Genomic DNA, 19,191 nt, shown 5'->3' with positions numbered 1-19,191 from the left:
AGGTATGGTGCTCTAAGTTTCAGAAGAAACTGGAACTTCCCAGTTTGTCCACCCAGTTGTGGCAGGAATGTAATTCTGTGCATGGATGTTAATGGTGGTGAAGATTCTTAAATAGAGGGGATTCATGGTTTTCTTTACTATCACCATATAATAGGGAAATCGCAAGGTAGTAATGATTGAAGCAGAAAATCTCAGCAAAACAATTGCCCTTACTTGTCAAAACCCCCCGAGGGGAGCTCTCTTCAAAGTGTTTCACCGCAAACACTTCAGTTGATCTTCAGCAGAGTATTACTAACCAAATTGTTTGATAAACAGAATACAGTGAGGTTAACTGCTCCAAATTATACTTGTGTTAGTTTTTACACTTTTTCTGGCAATGGAGGAATAATGTTGTGCTGCTTTTTGCTAATTAACACTTGGAATGTAATTTTACAGGGAATGTGCAGTACAGGAACTTCGCCGACACGGAAACCCTTACCATACCACATCACCACCTCAACCTTCTCTAACTCCAGGTTCACATTCCCCTGAGCGTTCCATCCATCGATCTCCAGATTATTCCCTAAATAGATCACTGAACAGGTATCTTTGTTGCATTATATTGATTGTGTTACTTGTGTGTGAGCTCTCAGGCTGAAAGTATTCATGCATCCAAAAATCATTCTCACTCAACAGGTAGCTAAGCTGAGTTTAAGAAATTCATCAGCAAACACAATGTGGAAGCCTTTTGAGATCTGACAACTAGGGTCATTGACTAGTGCTATAAAACACTACAGGACAGAAACAGGCCCTTCAGCCCATCTAATCTGCCGAAATATTATTTTGTCTAGTCCCATTGACCTGCACCTGTTCTCCATATCCCTCTCATCCATGTATTTATCCAAACATACCTTAAATCTGCATCCACCACTTACACTAGCAGTTCATTCCACACTCACACACCCTCTGAGTGGTTTCCCCTATATTCCCCTTTTCTTTTTCAATATTTTTATTAATTTTCACATAGAAGAATACAGAGTACATGAGGATATATATTATGAATTAAAAAAAGAATAGTACTGAATACATTATATTTAAATCACACTTACAATCGCAGTACCCTATATTCATAATCAAACACATACATTACTTAAATTGTAATTTGAATTGTAATAATTTTATTATATAAAAAAAGAATTTAAACTCACTACCAAAGTTTATGGTAAAGAAAGAAAGGCGGAAAAAAATCCTTATCACATAATGATTTATTAGCCAACATGTGAAAAGGGCACTATCAAACTGGTCGCCCCTCTCTCTATCGTTGATTGGTTGAATTAACTATTAAAAATATCCTGCATAAATTTATATACTTTTTCCAGGCCTTACCCGTTTAGCTTTACCAAACTTTAGTTTTTATTACTGGGCAGTCAATATACGAAATCTTACTTTTTGGTTATATTAGATTAACCGTGAGGACTGTCCAATATAGGTCTCTTTAGAAGCTAACTCTGTTAAAAAATTTCCATTATTTCTCTTCTTGCATCCTCACTTCCTTTATTTTTAAATAAACTAACTGACAATTTGGTAGTTAAACATACTTTGAGGCTCTGGTTACAATTTAGAAAATAATTTGGTTTATCGAGATTTTCTCTTTGATTTATGAGGGCTGATGTGCCAAAAGCTCTCTTTACGACTCTATTTACCTGTGACATCACCTTCAAGTAATCATGGGCCTGTATTGCAGATCCGTCTGTTCTTCTGCACCCCTTAGTGCCCTACTGTTCACTGTGAAATTCATTCCCTGGTTTGTTCTTCCAAAGTGCAACACCTCACACTTGTGTGCATTAAATTGCATCTGCCATTTTTCCAGCTGCCCCAATTCCTGCTGCAAGCATTGATAGCCTTCCTCGCTGTCCACTGTACCTCCAATCTTGGTATCGTCTGCCAGTTTGCTGATCCAGTTCACCAGATTATCATCCAGATCGTTGATATAGATGACAAATAACAACAGACCCAGCTCTGATCCCTGCAGGACACCACTAGACAACCATTTATTACCCCTCAGGCTTCTTTGATGAAGCTGATGTCTAATCTAATTTACAACCTCAGCCTGAATGCAAAGCAACTGAATCTTCTTGAAGTACTTGCCATGTGGGACCTTGTCAAAGGCCTTGCTAAAGTCCATACAGACAACATCCACTGCCTTTTCGTCATCAACTTTCCTGGAAATCTCCTTGAAAAAAGCTTTAAAATGGTTAGACATGAACCACCATGCACAAACCTCTGCTGATTAATCCTAATCAGTTCCCGTCTATCAAGTGCTAATAGATTTCATCACTTAGATAACTATTAGACAGTTTAATCAAATGTTTCCTATCAGTTAGTATGGTCTGCATTTAGTTTGTTAAAGAAAATGGAATTTACTTACACTGTTGGTTTTGGTTCTACTATAACTAATCTCTGGAGAGATTGGCTGTATTTAGGATATTTAAATATATTAGTATATTTAGGATCTAACAAATAGCAGCCAGCAGTCCAGTCAATCCATTTTGTGGTTACAAAGCAATTCTGGTCAAGAGGAAACCTGCATATGTTGGAAATCAAACAGATATGTTCGGTGGGGCAGGAGCAAGCAGAAACAATGGGTCTACCTGGACAGGCAGGTTTATGGATCTTAGGAAGGAGGTAGGATGAGGGAATTATGCTGTTGGTGACCGTGGATGGGAGATCCCCAGAGTTAATAAGGTCACTGATGGTGCGGGTGACAATGGTCTGGTGCTCCTTAGTGGCGTCCTCTTCAAGGTAAGTAAGAGGAGGTGTCTGAGAGTTGTTGCTTGGCCTCAGTAATGTAGAGGTCAGTTCACCGCACTACAACAGCACATCCCTTAATATCTCCACTGAGGTTATGATTCCCTTGGTAACCTAGATGTATGTCAATTAAGACTAATAAGGTAATTTTCATGCAATCTTACCACTGAAATTAGATTCATGAGTAGATAATGATATGCTGTATGACTTTTGATCCACACTTTAAAAAAATGGTTTAGTCCTACAGGGCAGTGAGTAGGAATAGATATTCAAATATGCAAGCTAGGATAGATGAGACTACCCTACATAAATTCATCTCCAACTTGCTTTTCCTATCCCGAGCCAAGATTCATTGAAGGTAGCCATTGTAGTTCAGTTAAAATGAACACAGCAGAGATCCAGCCTCAGGCATGTAGGTTTATCCATTGCACTGACTTTAATGTTACCACAGCATAGAATCAATCAAAGCTGATTTTTGTGTTAGCTGTTTAATCCGGCCACGTGGATTTTTTTGTAACATTTCAAATTATCTGCAGTCTGTCCATCATTTGTTCTGAATGAGGGATTAGTTGGTTATCTTGCTCGCAGTGAAACTCAGAAGAAAGTGAGCAGAATAGAAGATGAGATGCTCCATTCCCTTTTATTATGTAGCGCAGAAAATCTAGGCCAAACAGTTGTCTTTACTTCACAAAACCCCATGGGGGAGCTCTCTTGTAAAGAGTGTTTCACCATAAACAGTTTAGTTAATCCTCAGCAGAACATTATTGCCTAATTTATTTGTTAAGCAGAATATTGTAAAGTTAACTGTTCCAAATTTTACTTGTGTTAGTTTTTACATTCTTTCTGGAAATGGAAACATTAATGTGCTGCTCTTTGCTAATTAAAAACACTCGGAATATAATTTTGCAGGGAAAGTGCTGTTCAGGATCTTCGCCGACACGGCAACTCTTACCGTACTACGTCACCACCTCAACCTTCTTTAAGTCCAGGTTCACATTCCCCTGAACATTCCAGCCGCCGACCTCCCGATTGCTCCCTAAACAGATCACTGAACAGGTATCTTTGTTGTATTGCATTGATCGTGTTACTTACGTGTGCAGCTTTCAGTCTAAAAATATTCATGCATCCAAAAATAATTCTCACTTGATTATCTTTGGTTACCTGCTGTACAGGTAGCCAAGACACGTATAAGAAATCCCACTGGCTAATCATAAGGTAGAAATTCTTGAGAAAGCAACTATTGCACAATTTGGTCAAATGTTTCCTATTAGTATCCTCTGCATTTAGTCTGTAAAAGAAAATGCTAGTTACTCTCACTGTTCATTTATGTTTTACAACTGTACCTTCGGGTAGGTGAGTTTAGCTGTATTCGGAATACTTAAATTCGAATTTTTAGGATTTAGGAAATAGTAGCCAGCAGTTCAATCAGTTCTTTTTGTGGTTTCAAAGCAGTTCTTTACACAGTGTTTATGATGCCCTTGGTAACCAAGAAGTGTGTCAGTTGAGGCTAATAAGGTAACTTGCATGCAATTTTACTACTGAAACTAGATTCATGACTAGATAATATGTGCTTCACAACTTCTGAAAATGATTACTCTTTTCTGGTGTTTAAATCCACTCTTCAAAAAAAAGTTTTCTTTGACAAAGAGTGCAAGGTAGTGAATGTTGATGGGTGTTTGACAGGAGAAGCTGGGTCAGATTAGACCATTCTTGGCTTCTCTCTACACAAGTTTATCTCCAACTTGCTTCCCCATCTCTAGCCAAGGAACATTGAAGATAACCATTGCAGTCCAGTAAAAATGAACAAAAGCGTAACAGAAATCTAGTCTCAGGCATGTAGGTTTATCCTAGGCTGTGCCATTATCCACTGCACAACTTTAAAAATCAGTTGATGCTGATTCTTGTGGTAACTGTTTTATTCTGCCACTTGGATTTTTTTTAACATTTCAAATTAGCTCCATTCAGTCCATCATTTGTAGTTTTTAGTTGGTTATTTTGCTCACAGTGAAACTCAGAGAAGGAATTGATCAGATTAGAAAATGACCTGCTCCATTTCCTTTTATTATTTGGTGCTAGTTTTGTATGTTCTAACTTTATGCCATGTGGTGCTTCTGAAGAATTTCTCTGTACCAACCGATCTTCCACATAAGTGATGTAAATGAGGGTGATGTGGGATCAGTTTTTGATTGAATCATGGAGATGCTCTGAGATGAATGTTTCTGTACTGGAAAGCTCTGGGAATTCATAACCAAAAAATAACTGAGGGTTGATAACACCATGCAGGCAAGAGACGAGTTGTATCGCTATTTAAAAAAAAAGTTGGGAGCAAAAGCTAATTTTATAAAGGAGCAACCTCACTGTTGCACGTAATTCATTCAATAAAAAATGCTGATGATAAATATCAGCAATACAGTGGGTTAATAATGGTAGGAGTCACATGCATTCCCCAGCTGTACATCAGAGGCACAGCAGCAGTTTCCAACTTATGGGAGTGCTCATCATACACAACCTCCCATGGTCCCAGAATACATCTTACACAGTCAGGAAAGCCCACCAAAGCCTCTGCTTTCTGAGGAGGCTGAAGAGAGCTGGACTTTACACATTCATACTCATGTCATTTCATAGATGTGCAGTAGAGAGCATCCCAACAAGCTGCATCACTGCTTGGTATGGAAACTGAACTGCAGTGGACAGGAAAACTCTACAAAGGGTAGTAATAACTGTCCAACACATCACTGCCACCAGGCCACCCACCACAAAGGAAATATATACAGAAAGATGCCCAAGAAAGGGATCCCACCCACCCTGCTCATGGACTGTTTGTTCCATTGCCATCAGGGAGGAGGCAATGTAGCATTTCATTTTCAATCTTTTACTGATTTTTCAACAAAAAAATACAAATCAGAGGAAAAGTTATAGCAAACACATAATACAAAAAACATAGAAACAACAAAAGAATATATAGTGTCAAAGTCAAATAAATAAAATATTAAGCTAGCAGAAAGGATGATTTACATCTCTACCACTCCTCCACATCCCAACCACCACTACTTTATTAATTCCTGTCTATGTACAGACACTCCTGTGCCTGGCATTGCTTTATGGACATATAATCAATGCAAGCTATCTTATGTATGTATTTTTTGTTTTTTTTAATTATCATTGTTGTGATCTTTTGTGAAGTTTTTTGTGCTGCATCAATCCAGAGAAACAATTATTTCATTCTCCTTTACACTTGTGTACAGGAAATGACATTAAACAATCTTGAATCTTGATCTTGAATGAACTAAATTGAAGGTGGAATAATTTATGGGCATTTCCATATTTGTAGTTGTTTAACCTTATTGATTTGGAGTCATACAATTAAACTTGCATGATATACCATTACATCTGGATTTGTTAGGAATGTCAGTTCTAACTTCAAACCACTCCAGAGTGCATAGTAACTCCTAACAACTCCAAAATAGCACCGTGAGCTGAACTATTGGTAGGACTATCAGAGCAGACATATAGCTTCTTCCACTCTGTATAAGAGATCATGGCAGCAGAGAGGAATGCCTGGGGAGGGATTTCCACTCCTCCTGCCACACCCCTTGAAAAATTTTTAAAAGGCTGAGATAAAATCCATTGGTGTCTTATAAAAGGGCATAGTAAGGGGCATAGTCAAAGTCTTTTTTAAGTAGGATAGAAATGTCAAATACTACAAGTCATATGTTTAAGGTAAGAGGGGAAAGATATAAAAAGGATAGCAAGGCAGGTTTTGTTTTACATAGAATGTGGTAGGTGTCTGGAACACACTGCCAAAGAAGGTGGTAGAAGCACACATGATAGTAATCTTTAAGAGGTATTTAGACAAGTTCATGAACAAAGGGAGAATAAGAGAGATATAGATAGAGAAAGATAGATAGATACCTTATTGATCCCAAAGGAAATTACTGTGTCACAATAGCATTTCAAGTGTACAGATATAAATGTAGAAGAGAAGTAGAAAGAATAAAAAATAAGTTACCATGAACAGTCTAACAGGAGGAAGTTGTCACTGCCCTGCTATAGGTTGACTCATTATAGAATCTAATGGCCAAGAGTAAGAATGACCACTACAGCTCTCTTGGGAGCAGCATAGTTATTTTAGTCTGTTATTAAAAGCGCTCTTCTGTTCAGCCAAGGTGGCATGCAGAGGATGAAAAACATTGTCCAGAATTGCCAGGATTTTTGTACCACAGCCTCCAGTGTGTCCAGTTTGACTCCTATAACAGAGCCAGCCTTTATAATCAGTTTATTTAGCCTGTTGGCATCACCCGTGTTGATGCCATTGCTCCAGTACACTGCCGCATAGAAGATTCTACTGGTGACAACAGAATGGTAGAACATATGGAGTACATATTCTCAGTGGCCACTTTATTAGATGCTTCCTCTACCTAATAATGTGGACACAATGTATGTACATAATCATTTGCTGCTGTAGCTTATCCACTTCAAGGTTTGACATGTTGTGCATTCACAGATGCTCTTCTGCAAACCACAGTTGTAACACATGGCTATTTGAGTTACTGTTGACTTCCTGTCAGCTTCAACCAGTCTGGCCATTACCCTATCTCATTAACAAGGCATTTTTTCCCACAGAACTGCTGCTCACTGGATGTCTTTTTTTTTGTTTTTCACACCAATCTCTGTAAACTCTAGAACCTAGAGGGGTTCCCAACCTGGGGTCTATGGACTCTTTCCTTAATGGTATTGATACTGCCAGGAGGGATGAAAATCCCAGATCAGCAGTTTCTGAAATACACAAACCACCCTGCCTGACATCAACAATCATTCCACGATCAGCTAGTTCACATTTCTTCCACATTCTGATGTTGGGGCTGAACAACAACTGAACCTCTTGACCACGTCTGCATGCTTTGATGCATTGAGTTGCTGGCACTTGATTGGCTGATTACGTATTTTGCATTTATGAGTAGGTGTACCTAAAAGAAGAGGCCACTGCTTTTACGTAGGCAGATGGATTAGTTAGATTAACATCATAGCCGGCACTGACATAAAGGGATGAAGGGCCTATTCCTGTGCTATAAAGTTTTGTACAAAAGGGTTAATTGCACAACAATGGAGGTCAGTTGTTTATCTTTGAGAAGCAATTAGAAGGGTTTTGTTTATGGCTCAAATTATTTAGTTGTCACATCTCTGTGCTGCAACATCAAAAACACACTACACAAATACTTGTATCTCTGTTGCGTGTTTCCTTGCATTAAATGCAAAGAAGTATACAAATGGAAAGTCTGATTGTATACAGTGCACATTATGACTAAGGAATGAGCTCCCTGCAATTGAGAAACATCATTGGCAACCCACGCCTAGGATGGCAAGACCTCGGCTTGGCACACTTCCAGTGATGGGAGAGTGCAAGTGCAAGGGATAGGCGTGACATGGTCCAGACAGAGGTACGGAACCATGAGGACAAAAGGTGGGTATCGAAGGCAGTGGAGTTGGAGTCACGGGGCACCTGCAGAAAGGAAAAGCAGTGGTAAGAGTAAAGGAAATGTCTGTGAAAAGGTAGATACCCCAGTTTGTTCAAGTGCTGGGGGAATTGAAAAGTTTGCAAAGCATTCTCTATCTCAGTTCCAGCAAGTATTGTTTTTCTCTGTACTGCTGTCATTCATTTTCTCGAATTATGGTTCACCAAAGATATCAACTGTGATTAAGAAATACTCGTTTCTTTTTCTTTGAGGGCACTGAAAATTACAGCATCACCAACACAATGTTGAGCTTACCCTATCACAGTCATTCATGCATCGTCTCCATCAGAAACCTTCTCTGCAAATTAAAACATGCTTCTCACTTTCCCCGTTCTCTGCCACAGGAAACAGTTGAGGCTGGTTCATTGGCTATATTTAAGAGGAAGTTAGATATGGCCCTTGTGGCTAAAGGGATCAGGGGGTATGGAAAGAAAGCAGGTACAGGGTTCTGAGTTGGATGATCAGCCATGATCATAATGGCAGTGCAGGCTCAAAGAGCTGAATGGCCTACTCCTGCACCTATTTTCTATGTTCCTATGTTCTTGATGAAAGGCCACTGGCACGAAAAATTGCTTCTGTTTCTTGCCCCACTCATTTTGGATCCCTAACACTTTGTGTTGGATCTTGTGATATTTTCTTTTAAAATATGTTGTTGATTTTCTTTGGAAGTACACTTTCTATGCAAGCCTTTTTCCATCATCGGCAGTTTGTTTTTTTTTTACTTTTTAAGTTAAGTTCTATGTTATTTTAAATTCATTTTATTTTTGTTTCCTTCCAGGGCATCATCTTTGAAGGAGTTTTGATGTTGTGTCGGCTTATCATTCGGAAAGGTGTATGAACAATTCAAATTCAAGAAGACAATTCCTCATTTCAATACAATTGAACCCTGTATTATCAGTTTTGTTTGACCGTGTTAATGAAGATCTCGTGACATGCCAGAGAATTTTACTTTGTCTATTGCATTTGTTTTTCATTCTCAGGAATTTAGAAAGTTCAAAAAGATGCAACTTTAAAAAAAGGTTTTCAGTGATTATCAGGCAAACTACAGATATTACCCTGTCTTGCACTGTAGTTCAGCTTCCTAAATTAATATCATTAACTGAATTTGATCACAGGCATTTCAAAATTCCCAATAAATCCATTGAACTAAGGAATTATTTGTGATAATTTTCTATTGTTAATGTTATAAAATTGAACAAAAAAGTTAATCTTTATTGATTAGTTTCTGAAACACTGCAAGATTTCAATTGTATTGCTAATTTTGAAATCTACTGGTAAACATTAATTAGCTAATGCTGTATATAATCTATCACTTAATGTGATTTCAAAAGCAAAGTATGAAATTGAACTTTATTAATGCCATTTTCTTTATTGGGATGCCTTATTAAGCATAGAAAAGTATTTTGCATAATTTTAGCATATTTTATCACCTACAGTGGCAGATTACTTTTAAACTACGGTGAAGAACTAATGAAAAAACAAAGCTGGTATGCTCCCCAATATATCTTAAAGCTATTAAACTGGTTAAATACTAACAAGCTCAAGGAATCGATTTCATTTCTATTGTAGGTCCAATGCAATCTAGTAACTTATCCCTAAGTTACATTGCTAGTCAGAGCCCAGATAGAGATGTGGAAGAGGGAGAACCTTGTATAGTATTTGGGAATTCTCTCTTGATGCAGTAAATACTGTCCTGAATAAGAGTTTAGAAATTTCAAAATTTTATTTGTGTTAGAATATATGGTGGTGATACCCAGAAAATCCAGGAAAAGGGTATAATGGCAAAGATGCTGATACAATGACATCATCACAGGTCTATGAACTGTTAGAAAATAGAACATATTGTATAATTCACAGGTAGACAGGGTTGTAAAGAAGGCTTTTGGCATCGTAGCATTCATTAATCAAAGTATTGAGTATAGGAGTTGGGATGTTATGGTGAGGTTATATAAAATAAGACATTGGTGAAGCCAAATTTGGAGTATTGTGTACAGTTCTGGTCACCTAACTATAGGAAGGATATCAATAAGATTGAAAGAGTGCAGAGAAGATTTACTAGGATGTTGCCAGGTCTTTAGGAATTGAGTTACAGGGAAAGATTGAACAGGTTAAGACTTTATTCCTTGGAGAGCAGAAGAATGAGGGGGTATTTGGTAGAGGTTTACAAAATTATGAGGGGTATAGACAGAGTAAATGCAAGTAGGCTTTTTCCACTTAGATTAGGAGAGATAAATACGAGAGGATTAGGGTGAAAAGGGAAAGGTTTAGGGGGAACTTCTTCACTCAGAGCTGTGGGAGTGTGAAACGAGCTGCCATCTGACGTGGTAAATGCAGGCTCACTCTTAAGTTTTAAGAATAAATTGGATAGATACATGGATGGGAGAGGTCTGGAGCATTATGGACTGGGTGCAGGTCAATGGGACTAGCAGAATAAAGTTTTGGCATAGACTAGAAGGCCCGAATGGCCTGTTTTCTGTGCTATAGTGTTCTATGGTTCTAAATAGTAACCTTGCAAAAAAGAACAGTTTGTTTTTAATACCTGTTTCTAAGGTCATCAACAGCAATAAAACACTGATACCATAAAATAATCCACCATCAGTAATTGCTACAAACTTTCAGAATTTGAATCATAGTGGTTTCCTGCACTCTCATGGAATTCACTGGAACCTCTATTCCCACCCTCCCCTGAAACTCACGGGACCACTGTCCCCAGACTAATTTGAAACTCACCAGACTCCCGGTTCCCACTCTCCTCTGAAACTCACTGGCACCACTATCCCCACACTACCCTGAAACTCACTGTGACCACTATCCCCACACTACCCTGAAACTCACTGTGACCACTATCCCCACACTACCCTGAAACTCACTGTGACCACAATCCCCACGCTACCCTGAAACTCACTGTGACCACTATCCCCACACTACCCTGAAACTCACTGTGAACACAATCCCCACACTACCTTGAAGCACACTGGGACCACTATCCCCACGCTACCCTGAAACTCACTGTGACCACTATCCCCACACTACCCTGAAACTCACTGTGAACACAATCCCCACACTACCTTGAAGCACACTGGGACCACTATCCCCACGCTACCCTGAAACTCACTGTGACCACTATCCCCACACTACCCTGAAACTCACTGGCACCACTATCCCCACACTACCCTGAAACTCACTGTGACCACTATCCCCACACTACCCTGAAACTCACTGTGACCACTATCCCCACACTACCCTGAAACTCACTGTGACCACAATCCCCACGCTACCCTGAAACTCACTGTGAACACAATCCCCACACTACCCTGAAACACACTGGGACCACTATCCCCACGCTACCCTGAAACTCACTGTCACCACTATCCCCACACTACCCTGAAACACACTGGGACCACTATCCCCACACTACCCTGAAACTCACTGTGACCACTATCCCCACACTACCCTGAAACTCACTGTGACCACTATCCCCACACTACCCTGAAACTCACTGTGACCACAATCCCCACGCTACCCTGAAACTCACTGTGACCACTATCCGCACACTACCCTGAAACTCACTGTGAACACAATCCCCACACTACCTTGAAGCACACTGCGACCACTATCCCCACGCTACCCTGAAACTCACTGTGACCACTATCCCCACACTACCCTGAAACTCACTGTGAACACAATCCCCACACTACCTTGAAGCACACTGGGACCACTATCCCCACGCTACCCTGAAACTCACTGTGACCACTATCCCCACACTACCCTGAAACACACTGGGACCACTATCCCCACACTACCCTGAAACTCACTGTGACCACAATCCCCACGCTACCCTGAAACTCACTGTCACCACTATCCCCACACTACCCTGAAACACACTGAGACCACTATCCCCACACTACCCTGAAACTCACTGTGACCACTATCCCCACGCTACCCTGAAACACTGGGACCACTATCCACACACTACCCTGAAACTCACTGTGACCACTATCCCCACACTACCCTGAAACACACTGGGACCACAATCCCCACACTACCCTGAAACACACTGGGACCACTATCCACACACTACCCTGAAACTCACTGTGACCACTATCCCCACACTACCCTGAAACTCACTGTGAACACAATCCCCACACTACCCTGAAACTCACTGTGAACACAATCCCCACACTACCCTGAAACACACTGGGACCACTATCCCCACGCTACCCTGAAACTCACTGTGACCACTATCCCCACACTACCCTGAAACACACTGGGACCACTATCCCCACACTACCCTGAAACTCACTGGGACCACTATCCCCACACTACCCTGAAACACACTGGGACCACTATCCCCACACTACCCTGAAACTCACTGTGAACACAATCTCCACACTACCTTGAAACTCACTGAGACCACTATCCCCACACTACCCTGAAACACACTGTGACCACTATCCCCGCACTACCCTGAAACTCACTGTGACCACTATCCCCACACTACCCTGAAACTCACTGTGACCACAATCCCCACGCTACCCTGAAACTCACTGTGACCACTATCCCCACACTACCCTGAAACTCACTGTGAACACAATCCCCACACTACCTTGAAGCACACTGGGACCACTATCCCCACGCTACCCTGAAACTCACTGTGACCACTATCCCCACACTACCCTGAAACTCACTGTGAACACAATCCCCACACTACCTTGAAGCACACTGGGACCACTATCCCCACGCTACCCTGAAACTCACTGTGACCACTATCCCCACGCTACCCTGAAACTCACTGTGACCACTATCCGCACACTACCCTGAAACTCACTGTGAACACAATCCCCACACTACCTTGAAGCACACTGGGACCACTATCCCCACGCTACCCTGAAACTCACTGTGACCACTATCCCCACACTACCCTGAAACTCACTGTGAACACAATCCCCACACTACCTTGAAGCACACTGGGACCACTATCCCCACGCTACCCTGAAACTCACTGTGACCACTATCCCCACACTACCCTGAAACACACTGGGACCACTATCCCCACACTACCCTGAAACTCACTGTGACCACAATCCCCACGCTACCCTGAAACTCACTGTCACCACTATCCCCACACTACCCTGAAACACACTGAGACCACTATCCCCACACTACCCTGAAACTCACTGTGACCACTATCCCCACGCTACCCTGAAACACTGGGACCACTATCCACACACTACCCTGAAACTCACTGTGACCACTATCCCCACACTACCCTGAAACACACTGGGACCACTATCCCCACACTACCCTGAAACACACTGGGACCACTATCCACACACTACCCTGAAATGCACTGTGACCACTATCCCCACACTACCCTGAAACTCACTGTGAACACAATCCCCACACTACCCTGAAACTCACTGTGAACACAATCCCCACACTACACTGAAACACACTGGGACCACTATCCCCACGCTACCCTGAAACTCACTGTGACCACTATCCCCACACTACCCTGAAACACACTGGGACCACTATCCCCACACTACCCTGAAACTCACTGGGACCACTATCCCCACACTACCCTGAAACACACTGGGACCACTATCCCCACACTACCCTGAAACTCACTGTGAACACAATCTCCACACTACCTTGAAACTCACTGAGACCACTATCCCCACACTACCCTGAAACTCACTGTGACCACAATCCCCACACTACCTTGAAGCACTCTGGGACCACTATCCCCACGCTACCCTGAAACTCACTGTGACCACTATCCCCACACTACCCTGAAACTCACTGTGAACACAATCCCCACACTACCTTGAAGCACACTGGGACCACTATCCCCACGCTACCCTGAAACTCACTGTGACCACTATCCCCACACTACCCTGAAACTCACTGGCACCACTATCCCCACACTACCCTGAAACTCACTGTGACCACTATCCCCACACTACCCTGAAACTCACTGTGACCACAATCCCCACGCTACCCTGAAACTCACTGTGACCACTATCCCCACACTACCCTGAAACTCACTGTGAACACAATCCCCACACTACCTTGAAGCACACTGGGACCACTATCCCCAAGCTACCCTGAAACTCACTGTGACCACTATCCCCACACTACCCTGAAACTCACTGTGAACACAATCCCCACACTACCTTGAAGCACACTGGGACCACTATCCCCACGCTACCCTGAAACTCACTGTGACCACTATCCCCACACTACCCTGAAACACACTGGGAACACTATCCCCACACTACCCTGAAACTCACTGTGACCACTATCCCCACACTACCCTGAAACTCACTGTGACCACAATCCCCACGCTACCCTGAAACTCACTGTGAACACAATCCACACACTACCCTGAAACACACTGGGACCACTATCCCCACGCTACCCTGAAACTCACTGTCACCACTATCCCCACACTACCCTGAAACACACTGGGACCACTATCCCCACACTACCCTGAAACTCACTGTGACCACTATCCCCACGCTACCCTGAAACACTGGGACCACTATCCACACAATACCCTGAAACTCACTGTGACCACTATCCCCACACTACCCTGAAACACACTGGGACCACTATCCCCACACTACCCTGAAACTCACTGGGACCACTATCCCCACACTACCCTGAAACACACTGGGACCACTATCCCCACACTACCCTGAAACACACTGGGACCACTATCCCCACACTACCCTGAAACTCACTGTGAACACAATCTCCACACTACCTTGAAACTCAGTGAGACCACTATCCCCACACTACCCTGAAACACACTGTGACCACTATCCCCGCACTACCCTGAAACTCACTGTGACCACTATCCCCACACTACCCTGAAACTCACTGTGACCACAATCCCCACACTACCCTGAAACACACTGAGACCACTATCCCCACACTACCCTGAAACTCACTGTGACCACTATCCCCACGCTACCCTGAAACACTGGGACCACTATCCACACACTACCCTGAAACTCACTGTGACCACTATCCCCACACTACCCTGAAACACACTGGGACCACTATCCCCACACTACCCTGAAACACACTGGGACCACTATCCCCACACTACCCTGAAACTCACTGTGAACACAATCCCCACACTACCCTGAAACACACTGGGACCACTATCCCCACGCTACCCTGAAACTCACTGTGACCACTATCCCCACACTACCCTGAAACACACTGGGACCACTATCCCCTCACTACCCTGAAACTCACTGGGACCACTATCCCCACACTACCCTGAAACACACTGGGACCACTATCCCCACACTACCCTGAAACTCACTGTGAACACAATCTCCACACTACCTTGAAACTCACTGAGACCACTATCCCCACACTACCCTGAAACACACTGTGACCACTATCCCCGCGCTACCCTGAAACTCACTGTGACCACTATCCCCACACTACCCTGAAACTCACTGTGACCACAATCCCCACGCTACCCTGAAACTCACTGTGATCACTATCCCCACACTACCCTGAAACTCACTGTGAACACAATCCCCACACTACCTTGAAGCACACTGGGACCACTATCCCCACGCTACCCTGAAACTCACTGTGACCACTATGCCCACACTACCCTGAAACACACTGGGTACACTATCCCCACACTACCCTGAATCTCACTGTGACCACTATCCCCACACTACCCTGAAACTCACTGTGAACACAATCCCCACACTACCTTGAAGCACACTGGGACCACTATCCCCACGCTACCCTGAAACTCACTGTGACCACTATCCCCACACTACCCTGAAACTCACTGTGAACACAATCCCCACACTACCTTGAAGCACACTGGGACCACTATCCCCACGCTACCCTGAAACTCACTGTGACCACTATCCCCACACTACCCTGAAACTCACTGTGAACACAAGCCCCACACTACCTTGAAGCACACTGGGACCACTATCCCCACGCTACCCTGAAACTCACTGTGACCACTATCCCCACACTACCCTGAAACTCACTGGCACCACTATCCCCACACTACCCTGAAACTCACTGTGACCACTATCCCCACACTACCCTGAAACTCACTGTGACCACAATCCCCACGCTACCCTGAAACTCACTGTGACCACTATCCGCACACTACCCTGAAACTCACTGTGAACACAATCCCCACACTACCTTGAAGCACACTGGGACCACTATCCCCACGCTACCCTGAAATTCACTGTGACCACTATCCCCACACTACCCTGAAACTCACTGTGAACACAAACCCAAACACTACCTTGAAGCACACTGGGACCACTATCCCCACGCTACCCTGAAACTCACTGTGACCACTATCCCCACACTACCCTGAAACACACTGGGACCACTATCCCCACACTACCCTGAAACTCACTGTGACCACTATCCCCACACTACCCTGAAACTCACTGTAACCACTATCCCCACACTACCCTGAAACTCACTGTGACCACAATCCCCACGCTACCCTGAAACTCACTGTGACCACTATCCGCACACTACCCTGAAACTCACTGTGAACACAATCCCCACACTACCTTGAAGCACACTGCGACCACTATCCCCACGCTACCCTGAAACTCACTATGACCACTATCCCCACACTACCCTGAAACTCACTGTGAACACAATCCCCACACTACCTTGAAGCACACTGGGACCACTATCCCCACGCTACCCTGAAACTCACTGTGACCACTATCCCCACACTACCCTGAAACACACTGGGACCACTATCCCCACACTACCCTGAAACTCACTGTGACCACAATCCCCACGCTACCCTGAAACTCACTGTCACCACTATCCCCACACTACCCTGAAACACACTGAGACCACTATCCCCACACTACCCTGAAACTCACTGTGACCACTATCCCCACGCTACCCTGAAACACTGGGACCACTATCCACACACTACCCTGAAACTCACTGTGACCACTATGCCCACACTACCCTGAAACACACTGGGACCACTATCCCCACACTACCCTGAAACACACTGGGACCACTATCCACACACTACCCTGAAACTCACTGTGACCACTATCCCCACACTACCCTGAAACTCACTGTGAACACAATCCCCACACTACCCTGAAACTCACTGTGAACACAATCCCCACACTACCCTGAAACACACTGGGACCACTATCCCCACGCTACCCTGAAACTCACTGTGACCACTATCCCCACACTACCCTGAAACACACTGGGACCACTATCCCCACACTACCCTGAAACTCACTGGGACCACTATCCCCACACTACCCTGAAACACACTGGGACCACTATCCCCACACTACCCTGAAACTCACTGTGAACACAATCTCCACACTACCTTGAAACTCACTGAGACCACTATCCCCACACTACCCTGAAACACACTGTGACCACTATCCCCGCACTACCCTGAAACTCACTGTGACCACTATCCCCACACTACCCTGAAACTCACTGTGACCACAATCCCCACGCTACCCTGAAACTCACTGTGACCACTATCCCCACACTACCCTGAAACTCACTGTGAACACAATCCCCACACTACCTTGAAGCACACTGGGACCACTATCCCCACGCTACCCTGAAACTCACTGTGACCACTATCCCCACACTACCCTGAAACTCACTGTGAACACAATCCCCACACTACCTTGAAGCACACTGGGACCACTATCCCCACGCTACCCTGAAACTCACTGTGACCACTATCCCCACGCTACCCTGAAACTCACTGTGACCACTATCCGCACACTACCCTGAAACTCACTGTGAACACAATCCCCACACTACCTTGAAGCACACTGGGACCACTATCCCCACGCTACCCTGAAACTCACTGTGACCACTATCCCCACACTACCCTGAAACTCACTGTGAACACAATCCCCACACTACCTTGAAGCACACTGGGACCACTATCCCCACGCTACCCTGAAACTCACTGTGACCACTATCCCCACACTACCCTGAAACACACTGGGACCACTATCCCCACACTACCCTGAAACTCACTGTGACCACAATCCCCACGCTACCCTGAAACTCACTGTCACCACTATCCCCACACTACCCTGAAACACACTGAGACCACTATCCCCACACTACCCTGAAACTCACTGTGACCACTATCCCCACGCTACCCTGAAACACTGGGACCACTATCCACACACTACCCTGAAACTCACTGTGACCACTATCCCCACACTACCCTGAAACACACTGGGACCACTATCCCCACACTACCCTGAAACACACTGGGACCACTATCCACACACTACCCTGAAACTCACTGTGACCACTATCCCCACACTACCCTGAAACTCACTGTGAACACAATCCCCACACTACCCTGAAACTCACTGTGAACACAATCCCCACACTACACTGAAACACACTGGGACCACTATCCCCACGCTACCCTGAAACTCACTGTGACCACTATCCCCACACTACCCTGAAACACACTGGGACCACTATCCCCACACTACCCTGAAACTCACTGGGACCACTATCCCCACACTACCCTGAAACACACTGGGACCACTATCCCCACACTACCCTGAAACTCACTGTGAACACAATCTCCACACTACCTTGAAACTCACTGAGACCACTATCCCCACACTACCCTGAAACTCACTGTGACCACAATCCCCACGCTACCCTGAAACTCACTGTGACCACTATCCCCACACTACCCTGAAACTCACTGTGAACACAATCCCCACACTACCTTGAAGCACACTGGGACCACTATCCCCAAGCTACCCTGAAACTCACTGTGACCACTATCCCCACACTACCCTGAAACTCACTGTGAACACAATCCCCA

General features: G+C 44.1%; 1 protein-coding gene across 7 annotated transcripts in view; it reads left to right on the top strand.

The window, feature by feature from the left end:
- Window positions 1–10,870, top strand: part of tsga10 (testis specific, 10) — a 125,411-nt gene extending 114,541 nt beyond the window's left edge. For 3 of the 7 annotated variants that reach the window (XM_059963904.1, XM_059963905.1, XM_059963903.1), the window contains 3 exons: window positions 436–582; window positions 3,697–3,843; window positions 9,079–10,869. In XM_059963904.1, coding sequence (XP_059819887.1) covers window positions 436–582; window positions 3,697–3,843; window positions 9,079–9,103 — 319 coding nt within the window. In that variant the 3' untranslated portion in view covers window positions 9,104–10,869. Of the gene's footprint in view, window positions 1–435; window positions 583–3,696; window positions 3,844–9,078 lie in introns of all 7 variants that reach the window. The other 4 variants (XM_059963909.1, XM_059963907.1, XM_059963908.1 and 1 more) reach the window with 2 other exon arrangements.
- Window positions 10,871–19,191: the final 8,321 nt, after the last annotated feature.

The sequence above is a fragment of the Hypanus sabinus genome, chromosome 3 (genome assembly GCF_030144855.1).
Source record: "Hypanus sabinus isolate sHypSab1 chromosome 3, sHypSab1.hap1, whole genome shotgun sequence".
In the NCBI taxonomy this organism is placed as follows: Eukaryota; Metazoa; Chordata; class Chondrichthyes; order Myliobatiformes; family Dasyatidae; genus Hypanus; species Hypanus sabinus.
The sequence above is the reverse complement of the archived record's forward strand: the minus strand, read 5'-3'. Positions and strand labels throughout refer to the sequence as shown.